At 40.6% G+C, this 12,588-nt stretch overlaps 1 protein-coding gene and 1 long non-coding RNA gene across 2 annotated transcripts in view; both read right to left on the reverse strand.

The window, feature by feature from the left end:
- Positions 1–1,733: 1,733 nt before the first annotated feature.
- Positions 1,734–4,511, reverse strand: LOC122136953. Its single transcript, XR_006154431.1, has 3 exons — positions 3,869–4,511; positions 3,583–3,661; positions 1,734–2,193 (listed from the first exon to the last, which is right to left on the reverse strand). It is a non-coding gene; the product is annotated as an uncharacterized LOC122136953 (long non-coding RNA).
- Positions 4,512–6,347: 1,836 nt separating this feature from the next.
- Positions 6,348–12,588, reverse strand: part of LOC109109199 (NACHT, LRR and PYD domains-containing protein 12-like) — a 45,020-nt gene continuing 38,779 nt past the window's right edge. Inside the window, exon 8 of the mRNA XM_042722590.1 lies at positions 6,348–6,567. Coding sequence (XP_042578524.1) covers positions 6,348–6,567 — 220 coding nt within the window. The remainder of the gene's footprint in view (positions 6,568–12,588) is intronic.

Raw genomic sequence — 12,588 nt, forward strand, 5'->3', positions numbered from 1 at the left:
GTTAAGTCTTTATATGCTTAATCATATCTGTGGTTCTGATTTACTCTTTCTCTTGAAGTTTTTGTTCCTTTCAAATAGTTACAGTTACAATGGCTTTTGCACAAATCTGTTTCTGAACATTTTGTTGAATGTCTGTTGGAAAGCATCTGATCAATCCTAAAAAGAGTTTGCATACATGTTATTCTTGCTGTGTTGTAGTGTAAAACAATTGTCATAAGAATACAGTTGCATGGTGGGATGCAAGAACTACACGTCTCGCCCAAAAAAATGTCTGCTATATGACAAAAATATGTGGAAGTAATACTTAATTAAACAGGATTTTTAGTGATCATTCTACTCCTGATTCCTGAATTATTCTGAATACAGAAAACATTAATTAAGAATGAGAAATTAATAACCAAAACAATTATAAATAAATAAATAATAATAATAATAATAAAAATATGAAATCTGAATAATCTTGGATTAATTATTTTGATCATTCCATGGTTGTAATTTAGAATATTTTTTTAATATTGTTGACTGACTGATGATTTTTTTTTCTTTTTTTCTGTTAACTCAAAATTGTTAAACAGAAAAAAAGAAGTTCAAACTTTAGTATGTAGTCTAAAGTACTAAAGACTGACACGATAGATGAAATATGATGCATTAGGTTACTGGCTATTCACGCTGATTTTTATTTGACTATTGACTTGGACATTACGATTTGCTTTATTTTTGGTTATGCAGACAGGCACACAGACAGAAAATAAAAATAAAAAATCAGATTAATCCAGCACTTTCAGTGGTGTGATTCAGTCCCCTGCTGGTGTCAAAGTGAACAACAGGTAATCGCTTTTTATGGTCTTTTACTGCCATCTCGCGGATTACAGATGAAATGCATTGAAAAAGTGTAAATAGTGTAAAGTTGGGAGTGGCCCCCCCCCCCCCAAAGGTTAAGTGTTGAATGAGTTAAAAAGGTACACAACAAAATGACAGGCCATAAAAACCGGAGCAAAATTTTGAGCCTCTTGTTTTTGCTATCAGAGTATCTTAACACTGACAAGCCGAATTCCAAGCTACTTGGTGCGTGAAGATTGTTATATGGTCATCCTCGTGATCTTCATCAAAGTAACCTGTGTAGTCCATGTCAACCTGAACAACACTGTCAGTAAACAAAGTAGTGTGACTCTGCTCGATGTCATCAAAAACCTCATCAAGAATTCTTATTATTTCCTTTGCATGTTCCAGTTTGAATACAGGGAGATTATGTGTAACGTAGTTCAGGTCAAATATGTGTGTGTGCAGTGTTCTAAAACCGCATTGATGAGCTCATCTCCAAATCCAGTACAGGCTGTGCCAACCGTGTAAAGATGCGTATGGTCCGGAAGTAAACTAGCCCTGTAATTATGTAACAGGTCCCTGATCAAACGTTTGTCCTCATTTGTGACCAGTCTACATTTGTCAGGCGAAGAAATAACCCTTTTAAAATGTTCATATTTTGGGGTTGGCTCCCCACAACCTTCAGGTTCACAAGAACAAACAGAATGGCAGTAGGTGCAGCACAGATGTCCAGGATTGACAGATGTGGTGTTTTCCTCAAGATGGCAGCACAAAGCTTTCCTAAGACAACTACTGACTCCAGTCTCAAGTACTGTCTTAACTACTGGGTCTGCAACCCACTTCTGCCTGCCCTCCCGACCTGCTGAACCATGGCTTCCACACCGTCTGGTAACCCATACATCACAATGTGTGATATGTTTGGAACATTTAAGCCCATCCCAAGAGCTGTTGTAGCCACAACAACTCTACAGCTACCCTGTCCGCTCAGAGATGACCGCACTCTGTTCTTCTTGTGAGGGAGTGTCTGGCTGTGGAACATGCCTAGGTTTTCAATCTTTTTCTCAGGATCTCTGTCAACCCAGGAATCTTCACCGAGTTCCCCCATTCAAATGGCAGAACACTCTCCCAACCTGTTTGACAGTTTTGCAGTAAATAATAACTGGCAACATGGAGAAACCTTTTTTCTTTTACATCCCTCACAATCCAGTCTAGGCAGTCATGGAATGAGCAGGGACTTTGATCAGATCCAGTCTGATGTTTGTTCTGTTAGGGCTCATAGCCAAAGTAGTTGGATTGTCCATCTGCAGCTGCTTCATTACCCTGCTCTGGATTCCCGATCAGCAGATGCAGTCAATGCAAGTATAGGTGTACCTGGAATATATAGAAGGACAATAAGCAAACATTAAGTAATCATTAAATACAAAATGATGAGTAGCATCTTCTATTCATTTGTAATGGCCGTACATACATTTACTAAAAAAAGATACATTGTTACGTACGCCGCGCTTCGTAATTTTTGTTTGTGCGTATGTTGTTGCATAGGCTTGTCATGTATGTTTGTGTACTTTATTTGTTTCAGGTGTGAAGCTCGATTGGAGCGTCCGCCTGTCAATCAGCTGACCTAGGATGCTGACGTCTGGGATCGCGCCACCAATCGCCTGTCGCCGGGTAGTTTATGAATGGCTCTAACTTCAATGGCGGGGGAATGAAGACAGACTCTGGGTTGGGAAAAGAGTTTGCACACTCTGTGAAGACGGTTCTCTTGTTCGAGAGACCAGTCTGAGCGACTGACTATTGTTCGGGGCTCGCTGCTTTTGTGATCTTGCAGTTAGATCAGTTCTCTTTGTTTGTGCTTGAAGGCGTATTGTGTTACCCTTGGTAGCTTACGTGTTTGCAGTGCCTGCAAAATGTTTGTTGCTGTCATGAAATCTTCATCTCAGTTCATCGTTTAACATTGTGTAGACTGACGGGAGAGGTTGTGAGCCAGGGTAAGCAGGTCGCGACTTACATTTGCACACGTAGTTACGGAGATGTATTAGATGCACTAGTGTTAGGAGTGGTGCTAATTATGTATGTTTTTGTTTTAGTTAGTATAGTTTAGTTATAGCGTCTTGTACGCTGAAGATGTTTCTTTCTACCTTTTTGTTGATATAGTTAGTTTAGTTCTTTAACTTTAGTTAAAGGGGCTTTTTGTTATATTCAGTTTTTTGATTTAAGCACCACTCTTTTGCTCCTTCCTCTTCCCCAGATTGTCTGTTGCTCTGGTTACTCTTGCTACGTTGTACTAATTGTAAATATTCATTGCTTTATTATTCTTCATTATTATTTTTCCCTTTGTTACTACTTCACTTTATTGTAGTGGAAGAATTAAAACTCTTTCAACTCAGTTATGGATGGTTGTCTGTTCCTTTCCAATAACAGATTCTCGTCACTATATTGACACACATGCAAAACTTTTGTTACGTCTAATAATATTCCTAGACAATAACATCTAAATAACGAGGGACGTAAGTACATCAATTATAAGGGGTACAGAGACTTCCAGTATGGGTATGGTGTGTGAGTATAACAAAGCGTCAGACTTGTTTGAAGCTAACTCAGCGACGGCTTTGACCTTCTGGTCACACTATTAAAAATACATGTAGAAATTCACACACCTGCTGTATGCAACTGGTTTAACATAAACAGGTGTGTTAGACTTAGTGTAGAAAACATCGAACAATGCACATACAGGAAGGGTACTGTTGTGTACACACATACCAGCTTTAACTAGGATCTAAGTCCTCCCAACTTGGCGAAGCTCTCACGAAATGTCGTCCACCCTTTTGCAGCTTGACCCCTGTTATAAATAATATAGTAAATGAGAATGTTTGAACTTTTTGTTATTTCACTACACCGAGACTCTCGTTATGATTGCACAAAACTGACTTTACAGACGTAACTTACATCGGGACTAAGTTAGGTACAATATATTTTTTACAACATTTGCTTCATGTCACTATGTTATGAGATATTTTCTAAGTCAGACAGTCAGATTAATCTTAACCATTTGTAAATGAGATGAACTTCATCCACGACGATAGCCATTATGTTGGCTTGAAAAAACATCGGAGCCTAGCATGTCCCTCCAGTTCTTGTTCAGCAGCCAGGATTCGGGGCTTCCGAAAAGGAGCTGACAACGACCGCTGGTTATGTCCACCTCGCTGTGCACGCCGAGTTGCATCGCCGTGATGCCCATTTCGGTTGCTTCTTTTACTTGGTCCTCCATGAGTGCGACCAAAGGAGAAACCACAATGACCACAGGGTTTCATTGCGTCCTATCTTCTTAGCGACCATCGGAACTCAACAAATCAGCATGTTTAGCGCGCAAGTCCTGCCCGGACCTTTGAAAAAAGTACTACCTCACCAGCAGGAACTTTCTGAGGGGCATTTTTCTTTCCGGAACTTTATTTAGATCCTGTTTGCTGCGGTGGAAAAACACCGAGTACCAGCCCAAAGTCCCTAGTTTCTGGGTAAAGGAGTTGTGGTGGAAACGCATCTTATGTCCTAGTATTCTTTCAGTGGTTAAGAGCCAGTATTTTTTTTTTATGATGGACACAAGTTCCGGAGGCATTGTGTAAACGTGATTGACACAACATGAGGTCGAATTTATTTTTTAATGTGCAAAAATATCTGACTATAGTGTGCAGTGACCTTAAGGGTTAAGGGTACAAACACTTGACCAGAATCATGTCAAGTAACAACTGACTAATCCAAATATCTTCTTTATCTTTCTTTTTTTTTTTTTTTTTTTGGCAGATTCTGTCATGAAACGCCATGAAAAGGCAACTACTGGACACCTGGGACAGGCCATCAATTCTAAGTCGGCGGAACTGAGGTTTCAACTGAAGAAAAAGGAGACTAAGTTGTCTAATAGATAGGGTGAAGGAGAACATCAAACCCTGCCCCTGCTTCCTTCAAGATTTTTTATGGATTTATATAACGGTGTTTTTTTCGTAAAGGCAGTGGCAAAATTAACATGACAATACTTTGATATTTTTGTTCTACAAATTAAACTACACACACACACACACACACTCCAAAAACACCAATTTTGATACAGTTTGCATTTGCAAGAAAAAAAAATTGTAAAGTATTGTCATGTTAATTTTGCCACTGCCTTTACTTTACGAAAAAACACCATTATATAAATCCATAAAAAATCTTGAAGGAATCAGGGGCAGGGTGGATGTTCTTCTTTCACCCTCTCTATTAGACAACTCTAATTTTTTTACTTTATTTCATTAATTAAAAAAAAAACTTCTCTTCAAGAATTACTTTTCAGGTTTTAGCATCATCCTTTAGTATTCATAATAGCAATTTCAGTAAAGTTGCTGGTTTGATTTATGTTTTAATTGTGCAGTTTATGTGCACTCTGTTCTTTTGTCAATGTCAATAAAATTCTTATTTTTCTGAAGTAGGTGTTATGTCATCTGAATATACTGCTCATTTTTGCAAGTGAATTTATACTGTCACAGTTTTTAAGTTGCATTGATTTTTACATTTTTCAGTCTCCAATTTCTGTTCAGTATTTGAATGTTTAAAAATTCAAATATATATATATAAATATATATGTACTGAATGTAATATGTTTACAAATATTAGAAATTAATACATAATTATATTATTAATTTTTCATTTTGAAACTGTAACACCAAAGAAAATAAACAACAAAGTAAGTTGATCCACATATGGCAGCCTCTGAACTTGGTCAGTACTAATCTTATTAATAGCTTACATTTCTTCCCCACTGCAGAAACCACCACAGGTTCATCAATGCCGTCAAACTTATTCCCTTTTTTTAGGGCTGCATGATAAGTCTCATGTGATTGTTATGCTCATCTCGTCAGTAAAGCTGGTTCTGTGACTAGTAATAAATCTCCATCACATGCTTTCAGAGTGGACCTGCATTTACACAAAGCTGTAGATCACTGACAAGCTACACAATACTGAGTTTATAATTGAAGGTGATTCATCTGCGATTAATATGAACGCGATATTGCGTAGCTTGTCAGTTACTGTTTACAAATGCGTGGAATGATGCGCTGTGATTGGTTGAGCGGATATATCGCATTCTTCAGAGAAGGGAGACTGGTGTTTGTCGCGGTTTGGAAAGACAGGGAGAAAACATGACAGAATAGCACGCTGGATATTGCATTTGGCATAAAATTAAAAATGGACTTTTCAATACCGACCAGGTACAATACTGATTTTGGCAGGAACTCAATTTTTAAAAAAAATGGCGTTTATCGTGTTTTGGAACCAAACTCTTATATATATATATATATATATATATATATATATATATATATAAATAAATATATATATATATATATATATATATATATATATATATATATATATATATAAATATATATATAAATATATATATATATATATATATATACATACACACACATACACACACATTTAATCTGGTTCTCTTTTAAAAAAAGGACACCCATACACACACACACACACACACACTAGACACTGAGGAATTGAGATAATAATACATCATGCTTGACATACTTCAGTTTGTCCAATGAGCAGTTTGAGTCCTCCAGTTTTTCAGAGAGAAACTTGACTCCTGAATCTCCGGGGTGATTGTAGCTCAGATCCAGTTCTCTTAGGTGGGAGGGGTTTGAACTCAGAGCTGAAGACACATAATGACAGCCTTTCTCTGTCACCATACAGCCAGACAATCTACAAATACAGCAATAATCCATGTGACATCTCTTATGTGGTCATGTGTGAATGTTTACTTTATTAAAAATAAACATCCCTCATTAGAAATGCAATAATGTCACTATCAGTATATGATGTCAATGATATAAAAACAAAACAAAACAAAAAAGCTAAAACACCATGTAAACATAAATAAAATGATGGAAATGGCTGTCCAGTGGAGTTGTTTCACTGTTGTTACCGTTGAAACAACACTTGTTAAGAAAAAAATCTAGACTTTTGACATCACTTTCTATTTACATCTATTTGACATCACTTTCTACTGTCCTTTCACCTTGGGAGAATACATATCGTCATTGTCATGTTGAAAAAATGCCCACCAATGCAAGCACATGAGGAGCGGGTAGCATGTTCTGTTTCAAGTTGTGTGAATTCATGATAGCATTGATTAAAAAAAAAAAACATTCAGCACTCATACATTCCTGTATAAGAGCTTTACTGCCACCAATCTCCACTGTGGGAACCAGGCACTCTCACTGTACTCCTCCTCTAGCCGCACATGTTAGATCTGAAATGATTGATTTGATCTCATGAGACCTGAGTATGGATTCCTAGAGGTCTATATTTTGTAAATATGGGCCTTGGAAAAGGCTAAATGAGTTTATTGTGCTTTGGCTACAGTAGGTAGTTCTTGCATAAAATGGAGTTTGTGTGGAGCAGAATTTACTGTGAACCAAGCCACTTAGAGACCCTAGCTGGGTTTTTCATCCACATCACCCTGTTTTTATGCACATTTTGAAGTATCGCATCAGAATTGAGTGATGGAAATGCTGAATTTCAAATAAAAATGCCTTATTTCGCAAAAAAGTTTTTACGCTCCCTTGAGGTAGTTTTTGACTTGTGCAAAAAAGGGTTAATGTGAATAATGGGAGCTGGAAATTCATTTTGAGAATAAATTCCTCCAAGCGCATCAAAAAAGTCATGTGACTGCGCTATGGGACGGTAAATCCTGACTAAACAGCGGACCGATCTCATTTCACAGCATCTAAAATGTTGTTATGGTCATTCGGAAATGCCTGAGCAAAGTCTGTCATCAAAGTATTTCTGTATTTTTGCCTCTCAGAACTGTTAAACGACTGAAGCTGCGATCCCAAAACAGTAGCATCCACCTCCGAAAGCAATAACCGCATTCATTGTTTCGTCTGCTTGTTCTGAGGTGCAAGTAAATTATTATATATGAAAATAATTATATTCAGTAGCTTCTTCTACTTTTCTTAGTGATGTATAGTGCCAGTTTATCAGGAAATGACGATTTTGTTCGCTTTGACTCATTGGACTAATTTGTGATCGGTTCAGTCCCCTTTAAAAACTCATTTGAAATGGCGGCAAGCTGCGTCAAGTTTCGGCTCCTCCCCTCATCTGAGTCAGCATGGATTCAGCGCGTTTTTCAATCCGCAGGGCGCCGAGCAGAGCGAACATCAGAGAGTACAAGGTGTGTGTGTGCATTTATTGATAGATTGCTATGATATGACATCTGCATTCTGCATCGGTGCAGTTCTTGTAATTGCAGTTTACATAATGTTACTGGACCAATACACGGTTCTGTTTCTCATCCAATACCAATACGTCTTCACTGCGTTCACCTTCAGCCCTTATCACAGTGTGATAGTTGTTTTTTCTTCCAACAAAAATGAAGCGATTAACACCCATGAAAACATACTTTAGAAAACGATCATGATATATTTTAATTTAACTTTTTAAAATTGAAAACATATTATTGTGTATTTCAGCATTACATTATGCAGCCATGCACAGAAATGATTAAAGACACACATTGTCTGAAAGCACTAAATGGCACAGAGAGAGAAACATCATGTGGAGTTATTTTGTTTTGTATTATTAAATATATTTTTGTATTAAGTAATAATGAATCATAGTGTATCATGATACATATATTAGAGTAAGAGTAGATTAAAGGATTTGTGATTTTTTTTTAGTAGTTGATTTATAGAAGTTTTCAAATTGATAATTCATGTTTTTATTTTGCCAATAGCCAATTACATTAATACATGTTTTGTCTATATTCTTAATGAATATTAGCTGGTTAGTTAAATGATTTGAAATGAAACAGTCAAGTGAGAATAGAACGTAGACAGCCCTCTCACACACAATACCTCTGTGTTCCCAAGATTCATTGCAGTCATTGAACCCTTATGTTGTTTTAATTGTCCGCTGTCAGGACACAGACGAGAGACAGAGGTAAGTGAATCCACGTACAGTTCTTTATTTGCAAGACAAGTGCAGGCAGACAGTGATTTCAGGTGCCGATTCGGTGCAGATCACTCAGTGCGGGGTTAAAGGCGGGTGAGTACATCCCTTGCAGATATGTCAAAGCCACACAGTCACAGTTTGCTGATAATTGTTTTCCTTCACCTTCAGACACGGAAGTTATCAAACCAGCTCGAAGAACATACAGAAGACTCGGAAGATCGCTGGATTATAGACCACGGGGTAATGCTTAGGAATCCTGGGGGCAGTAGCACAATGACACAGAGGTTAGTGTTACAAAGGTGAGTATATGTTACGTTTCAAGATCTGTGGGGGCTTCGGTCGATCAGGAGACAAGACTTTAGGATCCGTTCCTGTTGGAGGCTTGACACCGAACTGGGGCTGTGGTGAGTGTTTTATACTGTTCCTGTGATGAGGTTTGCTGTTGGTGAACAGGTGTGGGTGATTAGTATTCAGGTGAACGTGATCGTTGTGAGATGGATGGGACCGGGCTTGACTGGTCCCTGACATTACCCCCCCCCTCCAGGCTCCGCGTCAGCGGACCTTGCCCTCCGATGTCGTGGGGGTCTGCCACGGGGTCTAGGAGCTGGTTTTCCTGGGTATTGAGCATGGAATTCGGTGAGCATATTAGGATCAAGGATATCATGACGAGGTACCCAACACCTTTCTTCTGGACCATAATCATCCCAGTCTACCAGATATTTAAGTCTAGCACCACGACGTCGGTAGTCCAGTATCTCCTTTACTGTGTAGATGAGCTTGGTTTCTACGGGTGTTACCGGGGGGGTTTCGTCAGGGACCAGGTCTACAGAGGGAACAGAAACAGGTGAGTGATGAGGTTTCAATAGGGAGACATGAAAGGTGGGGTGTATCCGATACTGGGCAGGTAAGCGAAGTCGGTAAGTGACTGGGTTGTTTTGTTTTTCCACTGGGAAGGGACCGATGTACTTGGGGCTTAGCTTAGGTTGCTTCAATCGAATGTCACGAGTGGAGAGCCATATTAGTTGCCCAGGCTGGTTGGTGGGGAGTTTGGCGACGGTGAGTATCAGCAAAGAGTCGGTGGTGGTTTATTGCCTGTTGAAGGTGGTGATGTGCCGGATCCCAAACTCTTTCACTGTCTTGCATCCAGGTATTTACGGCGGGGACTTCGGAGGGTTCACCGGACCAGGGAAACAGTGGGGGCTGATAGCCTAAGATGCACTGGAATGGAGTCATGTTTGTGTATGCTTGCCGGAGGGAATTTTGAACGTATTCTGCCCAGACTAAGTAGCGGCTCCAGAGATGTTGGTTGGAGTGGCAGAACGTTCTGAGGAAACGGCTGATGTCCTGAATCTTTCGCTCCATTTGCCAGTTTGTCTGTGGATGGTAACCGGAAATTAAGCTAATGGTGACATTAAGGAGGGTGAAGAATGCCCGCCATACCCAAGAGATAAACTGGGGCCCTCTATCTGACACAATGTCTTCAGGGATGCCAAAATTGCGGAATACATGCTCGAAGAGTAACTCAGCTGTGTCAAAGGCGGTAGGCAGGGATTTCAGAGGGATCAGTTTGCACGCTTTGGAGAATCGGTTGATGGCTACTAGGATGCATGTGTTTCCGTCTGAGACTGGAAGGTCAGTGACAAAGTCAATTCCAATGTGGGACCAGGGCGATGAGGGATGGGTAAAGGGACTAGTTTTCCGGAGGGTAACTGGCGTGGTACCTTGCTTATGGCGCAGAGTGTGCACCCTTGAACAAACGTCTTGATATCGATCAGCATTCCTGGCCACCAGTACTTTTGTTGAAGTGTGGAGCATGTTTTGTTGATGCCGGGGTGACCTGTTCCACTGGAGGAGTGGAGCGGAGGAGATGAGGAAAGTGCGGAGATGTTCAGGTACATAGATCTTATTTGCGGGACATTCTGGAGGAACGGGCAGGTCTTGTGATAGCTCACGGATCTGTTCGTCGAGGTTCCACTGGATGGGATTGACAAATAACTTGGTGGGTAAAATGGGCTCAGGTTCTTCTCTGGTTTCCTCGAGAGCGTGGAGGCGGGACAGAGTATCTGCCCTCGTGTTCTTTGATCCTGGATGGTAGGCTATCTGGAAATGAAACCGGGTAAAAAACAGAGCCCATCGTGTTTGGCAATGGTTAAGTCTCTTGGCTTCCTTCAGGTACTGGAGATTCTTGTGTTTCGGTAAGGACGAGAAATGGATGCCTGGCCCCTTCCAACCAGTGTCTCCATTCTTCCAGGGCGAGTTTCACAGCTAAGAGTTCCCGGTTGCCAATGTCGTAGTTTCTTTCAGCTGATGATAACTTTCGGGAAAAGAAGGCACAAGGCATAGGTTTGGATGAGTTTTCGGGGTATTGTGACAGGATAGCCCCAACGCCTGTCGTTGAAGCGTCCACTTCCACAATGAATTTCTTCTCAGAATCTGGGTGCTGGAGCAGCGGAGCAGTGGTAAAGGCGGTTTTTAAGCATTTGGAAAGCGTGTTCAGCTTTGGGGGTTCAGTGAATGGTCTTTGGCTTTCCTTTCTGGTGTGATGTTAATGGCGTTGTGATCATGCTGTACTTGTTTATGAATTGACGGTAAAAGTTTGCAAAACCCAGGAATCTCTGTAAGTGCTTGGTTGACTTGGGAGTGGGCCAGGAGGTAATGGCTTGGGTTTTACAGTCATCCATCTTGACTCCTTCCGCACTGAAGTGGTAACCTAAGAACTCGAATGGAAGTCTGATGAAATATGCACTTTTCCGCCTTCAGGAACAGGGAGAATTCTCGGAGTCGTTGGAGCACTTGCGAGACATGATGTTGATGTTCCGTTTGGTTATTGGAGAAGATGAGAATATCATCAATGTATACAAGAATGAAGCGGTTTCAGGAACTCTCGGAGGATTTCATCCATGAAACTCTGGAATACAGCAGGGGCGTTTACTAGGCCGTACGGCATTACCAGATATTCATAATGACTTGCAGGGGTGATGAACGCCATCTTCCATTCATCTCATTCACGAATTCTGATCAAATTGTATGCACTCCTGAGGTCCAGTTTGGTGAACAGGCAGGCGTTACCGAGTTGTTCAAGGGAGGATGGCACTAGCGGGAGTGGGTAGCTAAATTTTACAGTGATTTTATTCAGGGCCCGATAGTCTATGCAGGGCCGTAAACCCCCATCCTTCTTTGGGACAAAGAAAAAACTGGCGGCAGCTGGGGAGGTGGACGGTCTGATGTATCCTTGTCTCAGAGCCTCTTCAGTGTATTCACGCATGGCCATGTTTTCTGGGATGGACAACAAGTAGATCCGACCCTTGGGAATGGTTTCATCTGGGATCAAGTCAATTGCACAATCCCAAGGTCGGTGTGGCGGTAACTTGGAGGCTGCTGTAGGACTGAACACGTCTGCATAGGATGAATAACATGGAGGAATGGTAACAGACAGATTTTCTTGGGGGCTTTCAATGGATGTTGAATTTACGGACACAGGTTCGGGTTGGGGGGAGGGTGTGAGGCTAGTAGTTATGCAGGTGCAACCCCAGTTAAAAATTTTCCTAGTTTTCCAGTCTATCGTGGGTTGGTGTTGAATGAGCCAGTGAGGTCCCTTAATTACCTCGGCTTGGCTATTTTCAAGAACGAACGGGGCAAACAACTCCTGATGAATATTTTCAACACAGAGGGTGATTGGTGTTATTTGAAAAGTCACATACCCCTTGTTGATTGTTTCACCAGTCACTGCATGGATGGAGTACAGCTTGGAGGTACGGGTTCTTTGGA

The sequence above is a fragment of the Cyprinus carpio genome, chromosome B4 (assembly GCF_018340385.1).
Source record: "Cyprinus carpio isolate SPL01 chromosome B4, ASM1834038v1, whole genome shotgun sequence".
Classification (NCBI taxonomy): domain Eukaryota; kingdom Metazoa; phylum Chordata; class Actinopteri; order Cypriniformes; family Cyprinidae; genus Cyprinus; species Cyprinus carpio.